Below are 17,738 nucleotides of genomic sequence, written 5' to 3'. Positions count from 1 at the left end.
GTTGGCAACACTGATTACCACATTTAAACGTCACAATTTGTGGTTAACTTTCATTTTTTACTCCACCATCCAGGCGGTTATGATTTTGGAAACAAGTTGGCAACACTGATTGCCACATTTAAACGTCACAATTCGTGGTTAACTCATAACAATTTTTTATGACGTTTTAGGAAACGTATCAAAGTTGACAAATTTCAAATTAAGTTGGCAATGTCATAGTTAGATTGGCATTCGTTTACGATCAGTTGTAGCAATAGATTTTTTCATTTGTTTATTAAAAATGAAAAAAGTCTGATCATCATTGTTGCCAATTTAATTTCAATGCTTAGTTTGCTTTTACAAAAAAATTAATCTTGTGTGAAATCATCGAAACGGAAAATTAAGTTGGCAACATTAAATAAGACCTGAAGTTTTAATTTGGCAACATTGTTAAAATTAAGCGGTCCAAGTCGTGAATCAGTGTTGTCTAAGGTTTTTCGGGTTTTTTTCAAAATTATTTAAAATAATTAATATTACCAACTCAATTAACAATAAAGGGTGGCCAATTTAATTTCAGTAGTATTATAGGTCTCTTACTTAGTTGCATTTCACAAACAAGTTAATCTTGATTCTGTAAATAATAAATTTGTCCTCGTAAAGACTTCATTAATTCTATTTGTTTTGACATTTTTTCGTTTAAAATTACAATTTGCATATGGCATGAGTTGACACTGAAAACGCAATTATCCTTAATTAACAAAATGTTTTGTTTGCAACATTGATTAAAATTTAAAGAAAATATGGAAAATTAAGTTGGCAACATTAAATAATAATCGGAAGTTTTGATTTGGCAACATTGTTGAAGTTAAGCGGCACAATTGTGGATCAATGTTGCCAGAAGTTTGTTTTCACAATTATTTAAGAAGGTGGCATTTAAATATTGCCAACTTATTTCATACTAAAATAGAGAGAAACAGGTAAATAGTAGGTATGGTTTGGTAAGTTGTCATTTGTTTTCACAGACATTGTTGCCAATAGTTTTGTGAAAAAATTGCATTTCTCACTCAACACATTGTCTAACGTTTAGAAAAGGTAAAATAAAATAACATTTTAGCCTTATTTTGTGATTTTTTGGCTTGGTTTAGTAAAGTGTTGCATAAAAAAAAATGAATTTTTAGCTCAAAATTTTAATAAATTTTGGTGAAATGATTTTCTATTTACCTATTTTTAACGAAATTTTGGAACATAATTGCGTTTCTATGTGTTAATAAAATCACTTAAAATTAAGTTGGCAATATAATAGACTGTCAGTTTTAATAGTAAATTGACATTTATTTACGATCGGTGTTACCATAGTTTTTTTATTACTTATTTTTAAAAATTTTAAATTTTAAAATTTAAAAAAGTCTCATATCTGTTGTATATTTTTTACATTAATCAGAGTTGCCAATTAAACATAGATTTCTTTTGTAAAAATCGTAAAAAGTAGTTGTATCACGTGTTTAATTATTATTGCAATGAAATTAAGTTGGCAACATTAAGTAATCTAGGAGTTACTGGAAATAATTAGGTTGTCAAGTTAGCCTCAAATCTTCAATTTTTAATTTGGCAACACTGGTCGTAAAATACTGTAATAAGTTGTCATTCATTTGTGACAAATAAATCACTATTGCCAATAAATTTTCTTATTACAGTTTCAAATTTACTTCGAAATTAAGTTGGCAGTATGGTATGTCAAACTCCGTGATGCCAATAGATTTTTTAAAATTATAATAATTTATAGCATGTCTTTGTTTCGACATTGATCAATGATTAGTGTTGCCATTGTAATTTAAAAATCATCATAGGCTCTTTGCATTAAGTTGGCAACATTGAATTTAAATTAACATAACTGTGTTTTTTTGTTAAGAAACTTTTATTTAACAAGAGTGACAATTTTATAGTCAATTGTCATTTATTTGCAACAGACACATAGAAGTTGCCAGTGGTGCCAAAAGATTTTTTATCACAATCATCTGAAAAAATATTAATGTTGCCAACTTAATTTGCACAAAAAATGATTATGAATTTTTTATGCATAATTTTAAAAATGAAGTCTTGAAACTAATCAACTTAAGTTGGCACCACTGAATACAATAGAGGCAGAACATATGAAGTTTGACACATTCTACTTTGAAATTAAGTTGGTAACACTCACTAAGAAACTCAAATAATTGTTCTGGTAAATCATTGTTACCTATCAATTTTTGAACAAATTAAAAATAGTGATTTATTTTTGGTTCAGAGATGTTTGTTGTTTTTTTGATTAATTTCCGTTTCTGACTGAAAAAGTCGAAAAATATGCTTAAAAAATTAGGACAAGACTTTGAACACTTTGAACACTTTAAAATAAAATTAGCAACATTGTTTCTTACAGTTTTCATGATTCTGAAAATTGTATTTGTTCTCTTTATATATTATTCAGTATTCCCAACTTTTTTTTGAGAACGCACTTTGAAATTAAATGCCCACTTTGATCGGGAATAAAATTAAATGCTACGCCACTGTTTAACCACAAACCACACCAAAAAATGTCATCATTGAAGTTCGCAGTATACGTCGTATGACGTCACAAGGTCATCATTTATGTTTTTTTTTTTCGGTGCACTCGTTCGAATTAAACTTTCTTTTCACAATTAAGTATTAGGTAATAATAGCGCGCGGCGATTCGGTTTTTTAACACCCAACTTTCTTTTGAAATTTCGAATAGAAAATTTCAAAGTTGATTGTACTCAATATAGCGTGCAAAAATTGGAAAAACCCTCTTAACTAGGTATATATCATCAACTAAATCGTACTGGGATTTCCTAATCTTCAGAATGCAAGTGTGTGTACCTACTTAAGTGTGATTATCGTTTTTGATTAATCGATGACTAAAACACCTTAAGGCCTTTGAAAATAAAATTAAAAAATTCAAGATTATTTGTTTCGCGACCAAAATAATATACATATCTTTGAATGTGTTTTTCTCGGGATTCCCGATGTCAATAATAATTAAAGGGTTCTAGAATGTTTGTTGTAGTTGTGAAAAATGACAGTTGTGTCCGCTTTTTTGTCTTTCAAAGCCTACAAGGATGACACATTTATTTGGTCATTCGGTATAATTGTGTTTTAGGATGTGTTAAAATTATTCATGCAGGAATAATGACTAAGAGGTGTCTAGTTTTTTTTTGTGTATTTGTTTACAATTGCGTTTTCAGTGTCAACTCGTGCCATATGCAAATTGTAATTAATTTTAAACGGAAAAATCTCAAAACAAAATTGAATGACAAACAGAATTAATGAAGTCTTTTACGAAAGTTTAATGAAAGTAATGATTTAAATTGCACCAACTGTTAGCACGCAACGGGGATTCCCAAACACAGTCTAGCTGATTTCTACTTTTTGTTTTCAAACTGGTTTTTTCTAAAATACTTTTGTCTACTGACGTCGAAATTGCGTTAAGGTGGTATTAATTACTAGATATTAATTTCTTCTACGAATAGTGTTACTGGATAATATTTTAGACATTTTATATACGACATTGAACAGTATTTTTTAATTGGCCTTGAAAAATTCCTTGAAATTAGAATCCTGTTTATTTCCTATTAACCGAATGAAATGTCATCGTTTTATTTAAAATTGGTGATTTTTTTCGTCGTCATTCGATTGATTTGGTTTGGTTTTCTCTTGTCTTGTCGCATAAAAATTAATCATTGAAAGAATGAACCACTCGTAAATATAGTACGTTTTTCCAAGGTCTCCCTACCATGACATAAGCGCAAAGATGCCTCCGAATGTGAACCGTTGAAATCAACAGCCTTTCTCTCGTGTGTAGAGGGGCATTGCCCACATGCAGTGTTGCCACAATAAATAAATAACATTCAGCCAATCTAGCTGTTGGTCCTGTTAAGGTTCACAATATACTCAAAATTTTGGTAACATTTCTGTTAGCAAAGTTTCTAACCGAAAAACTTGCCAAAAGTCAAAATTAATTCGGTATTTTTTATATTTTTGACGAAATTTGAACTAATAATTGCGAAAAAAAAATGTTTTCAATGAAATGTTTCGACTGTTGGTTTTTTTTTGACGAATTTTTGACTGAAAAACGCTTGAAAACAACAAAACCGTTTCCTATCTAATTAGTTCTAACGAAGTTTTTTGCAGTAATTGAAGAATTAATTTTGTAAAGAATTGGGCAAAAATAATGTCATTTTAGACTTATCTTGGTGGAAACTCACAAAAAGTATTGTTTATCTAAAAAACGTGCTTAAATACACATTTTTTTGGCATAATTTGGTGAGTTGGTGACGTTTTGATTGGAAATCGTGTAATAATAATAACGCACCATTTTTGGAATAATTTGGCCTTTTTCAGCTAATTTTTGACGAATTTTTCGAAATTGTTGGGGCTTATATTTTTGGACAAAATGATTTTTTCTGAGACAGTTTATTAATAAACTGAATTTTTGTTCAAAAATGTGCCCGAAGGCATGAGTAATATATTTTTTTTTAAGTTTTGACTGAAAAATTTGCAAAACATTCGAGAAAATAATTTAATTTTTGCTATTATTTGTTAATTGTTTGGTTTATTTTTGATGAAATTTTTAAAGTAATTGCGTTCCTGGCTATTACAGAATAATGACATTTTTGACTTCTTTCGATTTATCAAATATTTGGCAAACGTATTTAGCTTAAAAACTGTTTAGTGAAGACTTGAAAAAGGCACAATTTTAATTTTTCGATTTATTTTTTATTAAACGTAAAACAATTTCATTTCATACCACAATTTTCAACTTCATTAATTTTTTTAAAGTTTATTTTAATGAAATTTCGCAACGTAATTGCAATTATGTCTAAAGAATAGTCTCATTGTTGACCAAATTTAGTGACATTTGCTTTATTTTTGAAACAGTTTTTATAAATAGTTTTTGACGAAAACACAAAATTAATGTAGAGCTTTTTTTAGGCGAAATTTCTCAACTGAATTTTTTGCTAAAAAATGTTCTGAAAGGCTTGAAAGAGACATAAATAATACATTTTTTGACGAAATTTTGTGAAAATCAAAATTCCGATTAAAATGTTTGCTTGAAGACAGAAAAAGTCGAAAATAATCATTAATTACGATTTTTGTAATTTATTTTTGACTGCATTCATTTTCGACCCAATTTGGTGATGTTTGGAATTATATAATTTTTTATTTCTGAGAATAATTAATTTTTCCTTAAAAATAATGACATTTTCGACATTTATTAAACTTCTCGTCTACTTTTCAACTTATTTTTGACGAAAATTTACCAAATAATTGAATTTCACATTAAATTATTTTCGACTTAATTCAGTGATTTTTCGTATCTGGCGAAATATTGGCTTATAGCCAATATAACTCATAGCTAACACTGTTTTAACTTAAATTTAGAAGTTTTGCGAAATAATTGCGTTAAAAAGGCAACAGGAACGATATTTTTGACTTTAGAATATTTTATTTTGTGTTGAAAGTTTAATAAAAAATTTGCACAAAGTATACCATTTTCGTTTTAATTTGATTATTTTTGTGCAATTTCATGAAAAAAATAATTATTTCAAATAAGATTGTGCAGAAAAAGTTCAAATAATCAAAATTCTGATTGAAAAATTTGTAAAGAAAATGCGAAAATAATGTAATTTTAGAAATCGTTTGACAAGTTTGTTGTTAGTTTTTAACTAAATCTTGTAAAATTATTACCATTTTTAAATTGCTTGTCGATTTATTGCAAAAAGTTAAAAAAAGCATGTAGGACACCATTTTCGATCTAATTTGGTTGTTTTTGGATTTTTTTTATCAAATTAGTTTCCAGTCCTAAGAAGTACACTTTTTAACATATTTAGTGACTTTTGGTTTATTTTGGCAATTTTTTTATAGTCACATTTCTGACTGAAAAAGTTAATAAAACACTCATCCAGTGATTTTTCGTATCTGGGGAAATATTGGCTTATAACCAATATAACTCATAGCTAACACCGTTTTAACTTTAATTTAGAAATTTTGCGAAATAATTGCGTTAAAAAGGCAACAGGAACGATATTTTTGACTTTATAAATTTTCGTAACGGAAAGTTTAATAAAATATTTGCAAAAAGTACTATTTTTGTGCAATTTCATGAAAAAATAATGATTTCAAAGAAGATTGAGCTGAAAAAGTTCAAATATAATCTGACTGAAAAATGTGTAAACACCGAGAAAAGGCGAAAATAATTTGATAAGTTTGTTGTTAATTTTTGACCAAATTTTGGAAAATAATTACGTTTTTGGGAAATGAATAATGACATTTTTAAATTGCTCGTTGATTTATTTTAAAAAGCTGAAAAAAATGCAAGTAGAATGTCATTTTCGATGTAATTTGGTTGTTTAGTTTCCTGTCTAAATAATTTAGTGACTGATTTAATTCATGAAACATTCTGATCAAGCAGAAATCAGTGAATGTTCTAAACTAGGTTTGATGTGATTTTGTACGCAGTTTTGAGAAATAGTTGCTAGTATTATTCGAAAATAGCAAATAGTAAGAGTAATTTCGTGCTTTGTTTAATAAAATTTTTTACCTAATTTCGAGACATTTTGGTTAATTTAAAAAAAATTGTATTGTTCAGTGACTAAGTGCAATAATTGAGTTATTGCCACTTTTTCGGTTTAATTTTGACTATGTATTTTCGAATTTCGAGTCATAAAACAATCACTGAACTTTGTGATAAATCGTTAGCGCTGGCAACACTGTCCTGGTACGTTATCGTACTCTTCGTAGTAGTGGGGAGATCGGAACTAAGCACTCAACTCGGAATTTCCAACGTCTGAATTTGACCTTTCTTTCTTTCAGGTTCCTCCACTTGGCGATTGCCGAAGGATTCGTCGAGGTAGTCCTTGCTTTAATCAGGAAAGCTCCCCACCCTTTGTTCCTTGACACCCCCAATGATAACGCCCAAACACCAATCCACCTCGCCGCTGCCAAACAGAACTGGCTAATAGTTCGGTGGTTGGTGGTGGCAGGTGCTAAACCCTGTCCCAGAAACATCCGAGGTGATTCACCCTTACATATAGCAGCACGAAATGGTGATTTACGAACATGCAGAGCCATCACCGATCCAGTACAAGAACAAGAAAGGATATCACTTGGTTTAACTTACCCCAAACAGCCCTATCAGGAGATCAATCTCGACCAATGGAACTACGAAGGTGAGTTGTGTTAATCTCTTGTTTTGGCTTGTGGGTTTTCCTATGATGTAAAGCAACAATGCTGTTATTGCTCACAGGAAAAATAATTCTTGTAATCACATAACGGAACTCGACGAATTATGACAGTTAGAGTTGAGAGAATTAATTTGTTTAACCTTGATTTGCTGGGGTTGTGGTTACTGATTGTACAAATTTGCAGTTGCATTGTTGTGTGATTCAAAAATGGCATTAAGTTACTCATCATAGGCTAATTGCCAAAACAAATTACAAATGTGTCAAGATTACAAACGTCCAGCTGTTTAAAACTGCTTTAAAATAATTGAAATACGTATGTATAGTACAGTCACGATAAAAAAATCTTTTTTGATATGATACGGATAATGTGTACATTTGGATAGTTTACAAAATAACTAACCTGTTTGTTGAAATTATGATTTTAATCGCACTTTTGGTATCCGACCCGGTTGCTAGGGGTGTCATACTTTTTGATGGTGACTGTACATTGTACTTTATTATTATTATTATTTTAAATTCAAATAAATGGTTACGTTTAATATTGCAAATTAAAAAGTTGGGTTCGATCCCTGATACCGCCATTTTTTTTTTATCTGAAATCAAGCGTCTTAAAAGTAGAGTAAAAATAATAAAAAATAAGACCAGTTTACCAAATTTTTTTATCAATTTCATAACAGTTTTTTTTTAATTTTATTGACAACTCAAACTAAATATTTATATTATCGCAAATTGAAAAAGTTGTGATTCGATTACTGATACCGTCAAAAATCTGTTGTGGTTACTGATTGTACAAATTTGCAGTTGCATTGTTGTGTGACTCAAAAATGGCATTAAGTTACTCATCATAGGCTAATTGCCAAAGCAAATTACAAATGTGTCAATATTACAAACGTCCAGCTGTTTAAAACTGCTTTAAAATAACTGAAATACGTATAGTACAGTCACGATCAAAAAGAAAACCGCCGTCACATATCTTTTCGATATGATACGGATAATATGTACATTTGGATAGTTTACAAAATAACTAACTTTTTTGTTTAAATTTTTTGGTATCCGACCCGGTTGGTAGGGGTGTCATTCTTTTTGATGGTGACTGTACATTGCACTTCATTATTATTATTATTAAATTCAAATAAATGGTTACGTTTAATATTGCAAATTAAAAAGTTGGGGTTCGATCCCTGATACCGCCATTTTTTTTTTTCATCTAAAATCAAGCGTGTTAAAAGTAGAGTAAAATAATAAAAAATAAGACCAGTTTACCAATTTTTTTTATCAATTTCATAACAGCTTTTTTTAATTTTATTGACAACTCAAACTAAATATTTATATCATCACAAATTGAAAAAGTTGTGATTTGATTACTGATACCGTCAAAAATCTGTTTGTTTTACCTGTTTTTTTTTTTAATTTTGAAAACTTGTAAGTGTTATTTTCGTTGTAAATTAAACAAGAAATGGGGTGTGATTTCTGATTCAGGCAACCTTATTTTTTTCCTTCATTCCCCCCCAGCCCACTTAACAACACTTTTAAAACCAGAATAAGATAAAAGTAAATAGAGAGTTTGTTTCGTATTTTTTTTTGCGAAAACAGTTGAATTTTTCCTGGATCTTCAGACACTTAATTTATTGCAAAATCATTGTTTTTTAATTTTCAAAACTGTTTAAATGCTTCGTCGTCACAAATTCAAAAAGTTGGGGTTTGATCCCTGATACCTCCACCTTTTTTTTCCTTTATATTAAGCGTTAAAACAACAATTAAAATTGGCATATAATAAATTTGAAATCAGACGGTTTTGCCATTTTTTTTTTTGATAATAAGTCGATTTTATCTAGATATGGAGATATTTGGATTCTTGCAAAAAAAAAATTATTTTGAAAACTTTTATATCGTTGCAAATGGAATCTTTTTTTCGTCTTATATCTTAAAACAACAAATTTAAAACTAGAATAATAATTTTAACTGGATTTCTGTCGCTTTTGTCAACAGAAAAAAAAACTCAAATTGATATTAAATATTATGCCTCGGCTTCGCCTTGGTGAGCCAAAAGCACTCATTTTGTTTAATTACTCTTTCTGAATAATAATTTATTCGAAAATCCAATCAAACACACCGTTCTTATTTTATGTTTAAAATTCTCATACAAGTCAGAAAAATAGTCTCAAAAAAACACTAATTGGTTTTTTGAAAATAACTCAAGTATTGACAAATTTTCTTTGATTTTGTAAATTTTAACTAGCTGTTTTATTGTCACTAATTTGAAAAGTTGGAGTTCAATCCCTGACACCGCCAACTTTTTAAAACAGTTATTTTGAATGTAGACTAAGATAAGTAACAAACCTCTGTTTTACCTTCTTTTTTTGAAAATAAGCACAATGTTACTTGGATTTCTAGAGACTTTTACATATCTATCGTTAAGATGGTTGTAAAACCAGAGTTTTGTGTTTTGAAAACTCAAATTAAATGTTTTTTTGTCACAAATTCTAAAAACTTGGGGTTCGATCCCTGATATCGGCAACTTTTTTTTCTTCATCTGTCAATCATTTAAACAACAGATTTAAAGTCACATAAATAAAATTTAATTTGTGTTACGATTTTTTCTTTTTTTTTTTTTTCATAACATCGAAATTTTCTGGATTTGTAAACATTTATTTATTGTACACATCTTTTAGATTTTTATAATTCACAAAAATCTGTTTTAAAACTAGAGTAAGGTAAAAGAATCACTGTTTCACCAAATTTTTTTTTTTCAAAAAAAGACGAGTTGTTTTAATTAATGTAATTCAGACTAAATGTTTTACGTTGCAAATACATAAAGGTTTGAGCCCTGATACCAATTTTTTCCTATATCGAAAAATGCCCGGTTTTTTTTTCGAAAACAGTAAAATTTTACCTGGATCTGTAGCCATTTGTCCGTAAAATTTCCCGTGATTAATACGAGATTTGTCACTAACACAAAAAATTGTTTTGGTCTTTCATTGCGATTTCTTTTACAAGAATCATTATTTGCGAAATTTCGCTGATTACTTAACTTCGTAGTACATTTCATCACACATCATTAAAGTACAAAATATGTGTATAAAATTAGAACGAATCACGTCAACAATTGAGCAAAAATGATAAATAAAACAATAAAAAAAACAAAAGAGTGATGACCTCTAAGCCGTCTATCACTCAATAAGACATTAGCGTAATTGTTGACCCTCTAAACATTAATTGCCGAAAATGACTTTACTATTTACCGTCAGTCACGTACGCATGCATCATTCGATTTGTGTGACCCCCTCAAAATAAACCACACCGAGTGCAAAAACGCCCACGAAATCACGCGCTCCGATTTTTCGTCAAGTAAAAATAGAACGACGCATTGTTTACAGGCGGGAAATTCCCAAAATTTTGAGACGCTTTGTGAATATTTGACTCGAAGTAGGATAATTTTTATTTACTATTTAAGTATAAATTACGGAGCACTATAACTTAGGAGACGAAACGAGATACAAAATCGCAGGATTTTCTGAACCCAAAAAAATAGTACTGCAGAGTACTAAATGAGGGCGCTTCGAATCTCAGCGCCAAATCGTTTTAAATTAATTTAAATCCAACCAATTCATTTATTATTTGGAAAAAATGCATAAATGTTAAGCTTGGCACTCTTAACAGACTGAGAAAAAGTGCCGACTAAAATTTTTGTAAGAAATATGCGAAAAAAATTATGAAACATTTAAAATTTGGTCCTTGTCCCATATTTTTCAAAACGCTGCGAATACAGTTGAAGATACAAGAAAATTGTTCAAAAGAAAGTTGTAGAGAATCAAATTTCCTTTAAATAAGTCCGCGAGATCAGATCTCTATCGTCAAAGGTTTAGGCCCTAAAGACGCTCAAGCCACGGATTTGTGTCATTTAACCGGTGGTCAAGTAACGGAAAGTCAATTTATACCTAAACCGTTGAAGATAGAAATATGGTGTCGCGGACTTTATTATGGGAAATTTAATTCTCTAAAACTTTGTTCCTTACATCTTTTTTGTATCTTCAGCCGTATTCGCAGCGTTTTGAAAAATATCGGGCAAAGTGCAAATTTGTGAAAGTTTTAAATTTTTAAAAATATAATGTACGATAAAAAATTTGCATTATGTTTATGTCCTACTATTAAGAATTTAATGCTTTAACTGCCTGTAATTTTTTGTTTGCTATTTGTTAACCCTTATACAAATACAACGATTTTTTCAAATTAATTGCTCTGAAAATTTAGAGTAATGCGCTCACTGCGCTCTCTGGTGACATTAAGGGAACTATGGAAGACGGGAACGTTTTATTTGTACCTCGTTTCATGTCCTAACCTTTAGATATCTTTAGTTCAACATAAAGGATATTAAGAATAACAATTGCAAGTTGAATAACTTTTTTTATTTTTTTCTAAAAACAATTCTGCACTCTTTTAGAAACCAGCTTTAACATAAACATTTTTAACATTTTTTTTCAAACATTGTTACTTCTGTTACAAAAATTAGATCCAAGTTTATCCAATGATTTGTTTTTAATAAAAACCAGTTTCTACGAGTGTTTGTCGAACAAAAGACAGTTATTAATTATAATTTTAATTATTTATTTTTAACTTTGTAGCGCATTTATGCTTTATTGTTTTTTTCCTTTTTTATTGATTTTATGTTTGTAATGTTAAAGATAGGACTTATTTATAAAAACATAATTAGCTCAATTCTCAGGCAGTTTGGCCATTTTGTCATCGAGTAGATAAAAACAATTGTAAAAACCAAAATTTTTTATTAGAATTTAAAGAGGGTATTACTGTGGGTTTACTGAATTTATTTTTGTAATAGAATAAGCTTTGTTTTCTGTAAATCTGATAAATTAAACGAATAATTCGCCAAAAGCTGATTCCCCAAGTCATTTAACTTTAAACATTATAAATATTATTAACTGCTGTTATAGTCGAATAGTGAAATTTTAGCTAGTAATAACTTTTTTCTACTTTGGTTTCACAAAATATTCACTTTTGTGCAACTGCTTTTAGTAAATTTTTAAGAGTTGTATCAATGTTGGGCTAGGTGTCAACAGCATCAACTCGTTTATTGTAAAGCCCTAATAATTAACAAAATTAAACTAAAAAAAACTAACAACAAAAATGGAAAGCAGAAAAAATAGTGTATTACACTCGAATTGTGGCACTCCTTTGTCGTGCTCCAAAACCATCTATGCCACAATAGAACGACTTATAAAACTCAACTCAATAAGATTTAAGTTTGAAATTTTCCCTTTAAAATGGAGAAGTTCCTACTCTTCTAGAATTCTTAGTTTTTGTGTAATACAGTTTTTTAAAGAAGCGTGTTTTCGTTAAAAAAATCAATCACAGTTTAGATCAAACTCAGTATTAAAATGCTGCAAAATAAAATGGTAGCTTATTTCTGGACACTCTGTATATTTAACAGGAGATGCAGGGGTATTTGCGGCTTTTGTTAAAAAATATCTCTTTTGTAGTAATTATTTAAAGGTCATTGTATAGAGTGAAAGAGCGCAGGTTATGGAACCGTAAAAAACTTTCCCTAATTCATAATTCAATTTTTTAACACAATAATAACTAAAAACAAACAGGTGACGGTAATCTAGTTTCAAGAAAAATAAAAACATCAAAGAACTCGAAATGTTATTGACACTCCTGTAAGAACCCGCCAAAACATTTAAAACTTGTTTTCGTCAAACGCGACAAAATTTTTATTTTATTTTAATAAATTTTTTTAATGAATTTTCCTTGTGACTTGTGACTGTAAACTGTCGTCATTCACCGCAATGTGTTGGAAAAATCGATCCAATCACTAGGGGATTCCCGAACTGTAATTGAACAATTGGAAAGTTTTAAAAATAATCGCTTTCATATTTTTCAACGTCCCACGTTTTTGAATTTTGTCACTTAACCCCAATTACCGGCGGATTTCCCTGGACATAGCAATGCTGTGAGTTGTTCGTTTCATTCTGAAATGCATTTCTAAAAATATTCGTGTGGATGGCAGCGCGGATTCTTGTGATGTCGGGGAAAACCAGACGCGTCTGGCACAAGCAACGGCATTGAATTCCGCATATTTTACCAAAATAACATCGATTTTATTTCGGGACACAGACGGGACGCAGTGCTTTTTTGGTCTTAAAAACTACAAAAACCAGGAAGTTTCATTGAATCGATCGGTGTTTTCGGCGGTTTAAAGTTGGCAACTTGGACACGGGTTATTTTTAGTAACGAAGGTATGTGCGTTTTTTTTTGAGGGACTCGGACCATTTTAGGTCACAGACGCGCGGTCAAAAAACCTACCGGATTTGTTCGTGGTTTTTTGTCCATAAAAAAAACCTTGAAAATCCCTAAACGAGCCTTCGAGTTTTTGCAATGTCGGGATTCCCCAAACAGCAAACATGCGATCTTGTCACGGAGGCGAAGTTTTCTCTAAAATTCGTACAGTAATGTAACGACACAAAAATGTCAGAAATTATAAAAATAAAAGAAATACTATGTTACGTAACCGGCCTTAATACAACTAACTTTTAGCATTTTTTTCAAAAACTGTTTATTCTCTGACTAAAATAGTTATAAGGACGATGAAATTTTATTTTATCTTCGAGAAATGCTGGAAAAGATAAATTTTATTCCATCCATTATTTCGATTGAATTATTATTTTGTTATTTTTTGATTGTCAAAGAATTCAACAATGAAAAAAACATCAAAAATTTTGTTTTACCATGAAGTAATCAATGGCTAAAATGCCATTTTATTATTTACAATGGAATAAAAGGATTATTTTTTTACTATTCTATTGTCTAATAATTTAGAAAATTCAAGAAATCTTAGTTTAGACCGATTTTGAGTGTCTTTTCTTAAAATTTCGAAAAAAATTTTACTGGCAAGGTTAAAATTATATGTTGTTTTACTCAAAGGACTGTTTAACTCTTCACAACTTCACATTTAAAAGAAACTATTGTCTAGGTATACTAATTTTTTTATTTATTAAAATGTTATTATTTTATTTATTATAATATTATTTATATTATATTATTATTTATTTAGATATTATTTTATTAGAATTAGAAAAAAGTCTCAAATAATGGAATCTTAAGGTATTTCTTGACCTCAAGACGCAAAAAACGCTAAATTGCTCATTCTTTCGTTATTTTATGAATTTTTATTTATTTTGTTGCAACAATTGAAATTATGTTTTTTGAGTTTATTTTTGACTTGTGATTCTAACAATTCCGTTAAAATATCAGGCAGCTGAACCTTGTTTTGGCCATTCTAACGTTGAGTATATAAAAAGACCAAAATTTTTTGTAGGAAATTTGCCAAATTTATCTTTAAATGCCAAAAAAAAAATTAAAAAAAACTGTCCAATGATTCGCCAAAAAAATAGTTCCTGTAAAGACGAACTAATGACAATATACTCGTATTGAAAAAAAAAAAAAACAAAAAATTAAAAGCCCAAGATTCAAGGCCTTTTGAATAAGTTTTGTTTTTTACAAAAATCAGGAAACCATTGAAAGCCTTAATCGCTAGTTTGGCGAAGAAAACGACGATTTATTTATTTTTAACTTATTTTATAAATTTCCATGTAGTGGTCTAGATGGTCTACGATTTTAATAAAAATAAAATAAGGATGATGTTTCTGACGTATTTTCAAGTAATTATCGATTAGAAATTAGACAAAGTGAGTGAGGATTTAAGTATTTTATTTGAAGAGTTTACTTGTAAATTATAATCCGGCTCGAAGGACCATGTAATTGAGTTACTTCGAAAGGCGAAAAAAATTAAATTAAAGGAAACTTGATTTACATCAAAACATATTTCTTTTTTTAACAAGTACATATTTAATATCGATGTGTGTTTTATTTTTGTTTCATAAGAGCAATAACTAACCAAATTTAGAACGTATGACGGTTTTGAATGGTATTGTTTTTCGAAAATTTTGATAAAATTAGCAAATCAACGAAACCGGCTATAAAAAATTGTGAATAAAAGTTTATAAAAATTATTTTCGTTGTCATGTAGCTCTTTTATCTAAAATAATCTATTTTTCAATTTTTTTCCCATTATTTACTATTATTTTGACATGTTTAAAATTGAAGTAAATTTTCTATCAAGTGATGCAAAAAATTAAGTTGACAGTCACCGATTTGACAAATGTCATTATAAAAGCTAAACTGATGATTCTGTCCAATAGATTTTATTTCATCCAAAAATATGTATTGTTTGTATTATTTTTTACAAAAATAAAAAAAGGTAGAAAAGTGTGAATACCAAACTGAAACACCCCGTATAATCTACAATTTTAAGAAAAATTAAATAAAAATGATGTTGACTGTATTTTCCAATAATTATTCTTTGGAAATTCGACAAACTGAGCGATTTATATAATAATAATAATAATAATTTATTCGTTCATCTTCTCTGAATACACAGAAATTAAACATGTCACGTATGGACACTAATTAGGATATTATAATATAATTAAAAATAATAAATATAAACATATCAAGTTAAACAGATAACAAAAGGGAGAAAAATTACATAAAAAAAGGTATAAATTACGAATAGAGAGACCGCTAGATCGCGAGGGAACTAGATAAAAATTCATTTATACTATAATAACATTCATTTATAAGGTACCTTTTAATAACGGTTTTAAAAGCATTTAATTTAAGAGACTTTGTGTTTGGACTAAGCTTATTATAAAGATTGAGGTTTAATGTATTTCTAACGGCATTGCTACTTTTGAAACGGTGTAGCAGAAGTAGTTGTGCAGATCGTGTGTAATGATTATGAAAGTCTGCATGTTTATTGAAATTATGGGATGATTGGTGGATTTCAAGCAAAGAGAAATAAATATATGTTGAAACAAGTGTCATTATGTTAAATTTTATGAACCACGGTCTACAAGAATCATAGCGGCTAATGTTAGCTGTGACCCTAATTGCTCATTTCTGAATTTTAAAGATTTTATTACCATGAGAGGCAAAAAGTCACTCCATAGGTTAAATGTGAGTGACAAATTGAATGGTATGCAGTTAACAACCATTCAAAATTTAAAACTTTCTTTAATTGTCTGATGAGATAAATTTGACCATATAGGTTTTGGCATAGGCTTTCAATGTGAGAACTCCACTTTAGAGCTTCATCCAGAAGTTTAACATGGTGGCCAGTTATATTATTATTGTTAAAAGAAAAGTCAATGTGCTGTGTCTTATCTGAATTTACCACCAAGAAGTTTGATGCGAACCACGACGTTGCTTTGTCTGTCAAAGTTTGCCTGCTTAGTTGAAGGGAAGTTTTATCTTTACCTGATACTATAAAGGTTGTGTCATCAGCATAAAGAACACTTTTAAAAGGAAGTAAATAATTACAAAAGTCATTTAAATATATTATAAATAAAACAGGCCCAAGTACGGAACCCTGAGGTACGCTGTGAGGGTTTATACACATGATTTATTGCCACCTGTTGTAACCATCTGTTTTCTGTTACTTAGATATGATTTAATAAAATTGTTTGGTTTGCTTCTAATTCCGTAAATCTCTAGTTTTTGGATAAGCAGGTCGTGATTCACACTATCAGAAGCCTTACTAAGGTCTAACAATGTTGCAGCCATGAGCTTACCTTCTTCAATACCCTGAATTATCTTATTAACAACGTTGCTGACTGCTTGGATGGTGGAGCAGCCTTTTCTGAATCCAAATTGAGCTTTATGTAGCACATTTAACGAGTCAAAGTAATTCACTAATTTGTTTTTAAAGACAATTTCAATTATCTTACTAAAAATGGGAACAATGGAGATTGGACGATAGTTATGTGGGTTATCAGTGTTGCCTTTTTTAAAAATAGGTGGTGTAAGTGGTGTAACTGAAGGGTTCACCTATAATGCAGGGTGTATCAGAAATATGTTTTGTAATTTTAACAGGTAATAGAGCTCAACAAATAAAACATCTTTTCTATTTGTAGTTTTAAAAAAAATGGCAAATAACTAATTATTTGTCTAAAATAACTTGTAAGGTAGGTTTTACCGGCCTCCTTTTTTGTCCGTTCATATTTTCAATACACAAGTTTATTTGGTTTATTTGATTAGTTGTCCATTCATTTATTTAGGTTTCTTATTAAAATGTGTTATATGAGTGAAGCAGTTTTATGATTGTCTGAACGTCCCTTTTTAGCGACTGAAAGTGCAAATAATGTACTCAATTATCGATAAAATGACTAAGCAGTGTTACTTATAAGCAGAAAACTTGACTGACTTAACGTATTTTGTAGGATTTCTACTTAAAGAATTGTACAATTTGACACTGACATATAACGTAACCTATTTTTTAAAGCCTAAATTCGCGGTAAATGACGCAACTTACAATGCCAAAATTTTCAAGTTGATGCGATTTTGTTTAATATTACAAAAAGAGCTTTTTGTGTACAATCTAAATCAACCATTCTGAGCTCAACTAAATTATTTTCAAAATGGCTGAGCTTAAGGAACTACAAACAA

At 29.4% G+C, this 17,738-nt stretch overlaps 1 protein-coding gene across 2 annotated transcripts in view; it reads left to right on the top strand.

The window, feature by feature from the left end:
• cact (cactus) overlaps positions 1-17,738 on the top strand; it is a 31,542-nt gene that overhangs the window by 11,771 nt on the left and 2,033 nt on the right. For both annotated transcript variants that reach the window (NM_001163711.1, NM_001163710.1), the window contains 1 exon segment: positions 6,847-7,202. In NM_001163711.1, coding sequence (NP_001157183.1) covers positions 6,847-7,202 — 356 coding nt within the window.

Source organism: Tribolium castaneum, chromosome 2 (genome assembly GCF_031307605.1).
Source record: "Tribolium castaneum strain GA2 chromosome 2, icTriCast1.1, whole genome shotgun sequence".
In the NCBI taxonomy this organism is placed as follows: Eukaryota; Metazoa; Arthropoda; class Insecta; order Coleoptera; family Tenebrionidae; genus Tribolium; species Tribolium castaneum.
The sequence above is the reverse complement of the archived record's forward strand: the minus strand, read 5'-3'. Positions and strand labels throughout refer to the sequence as shown.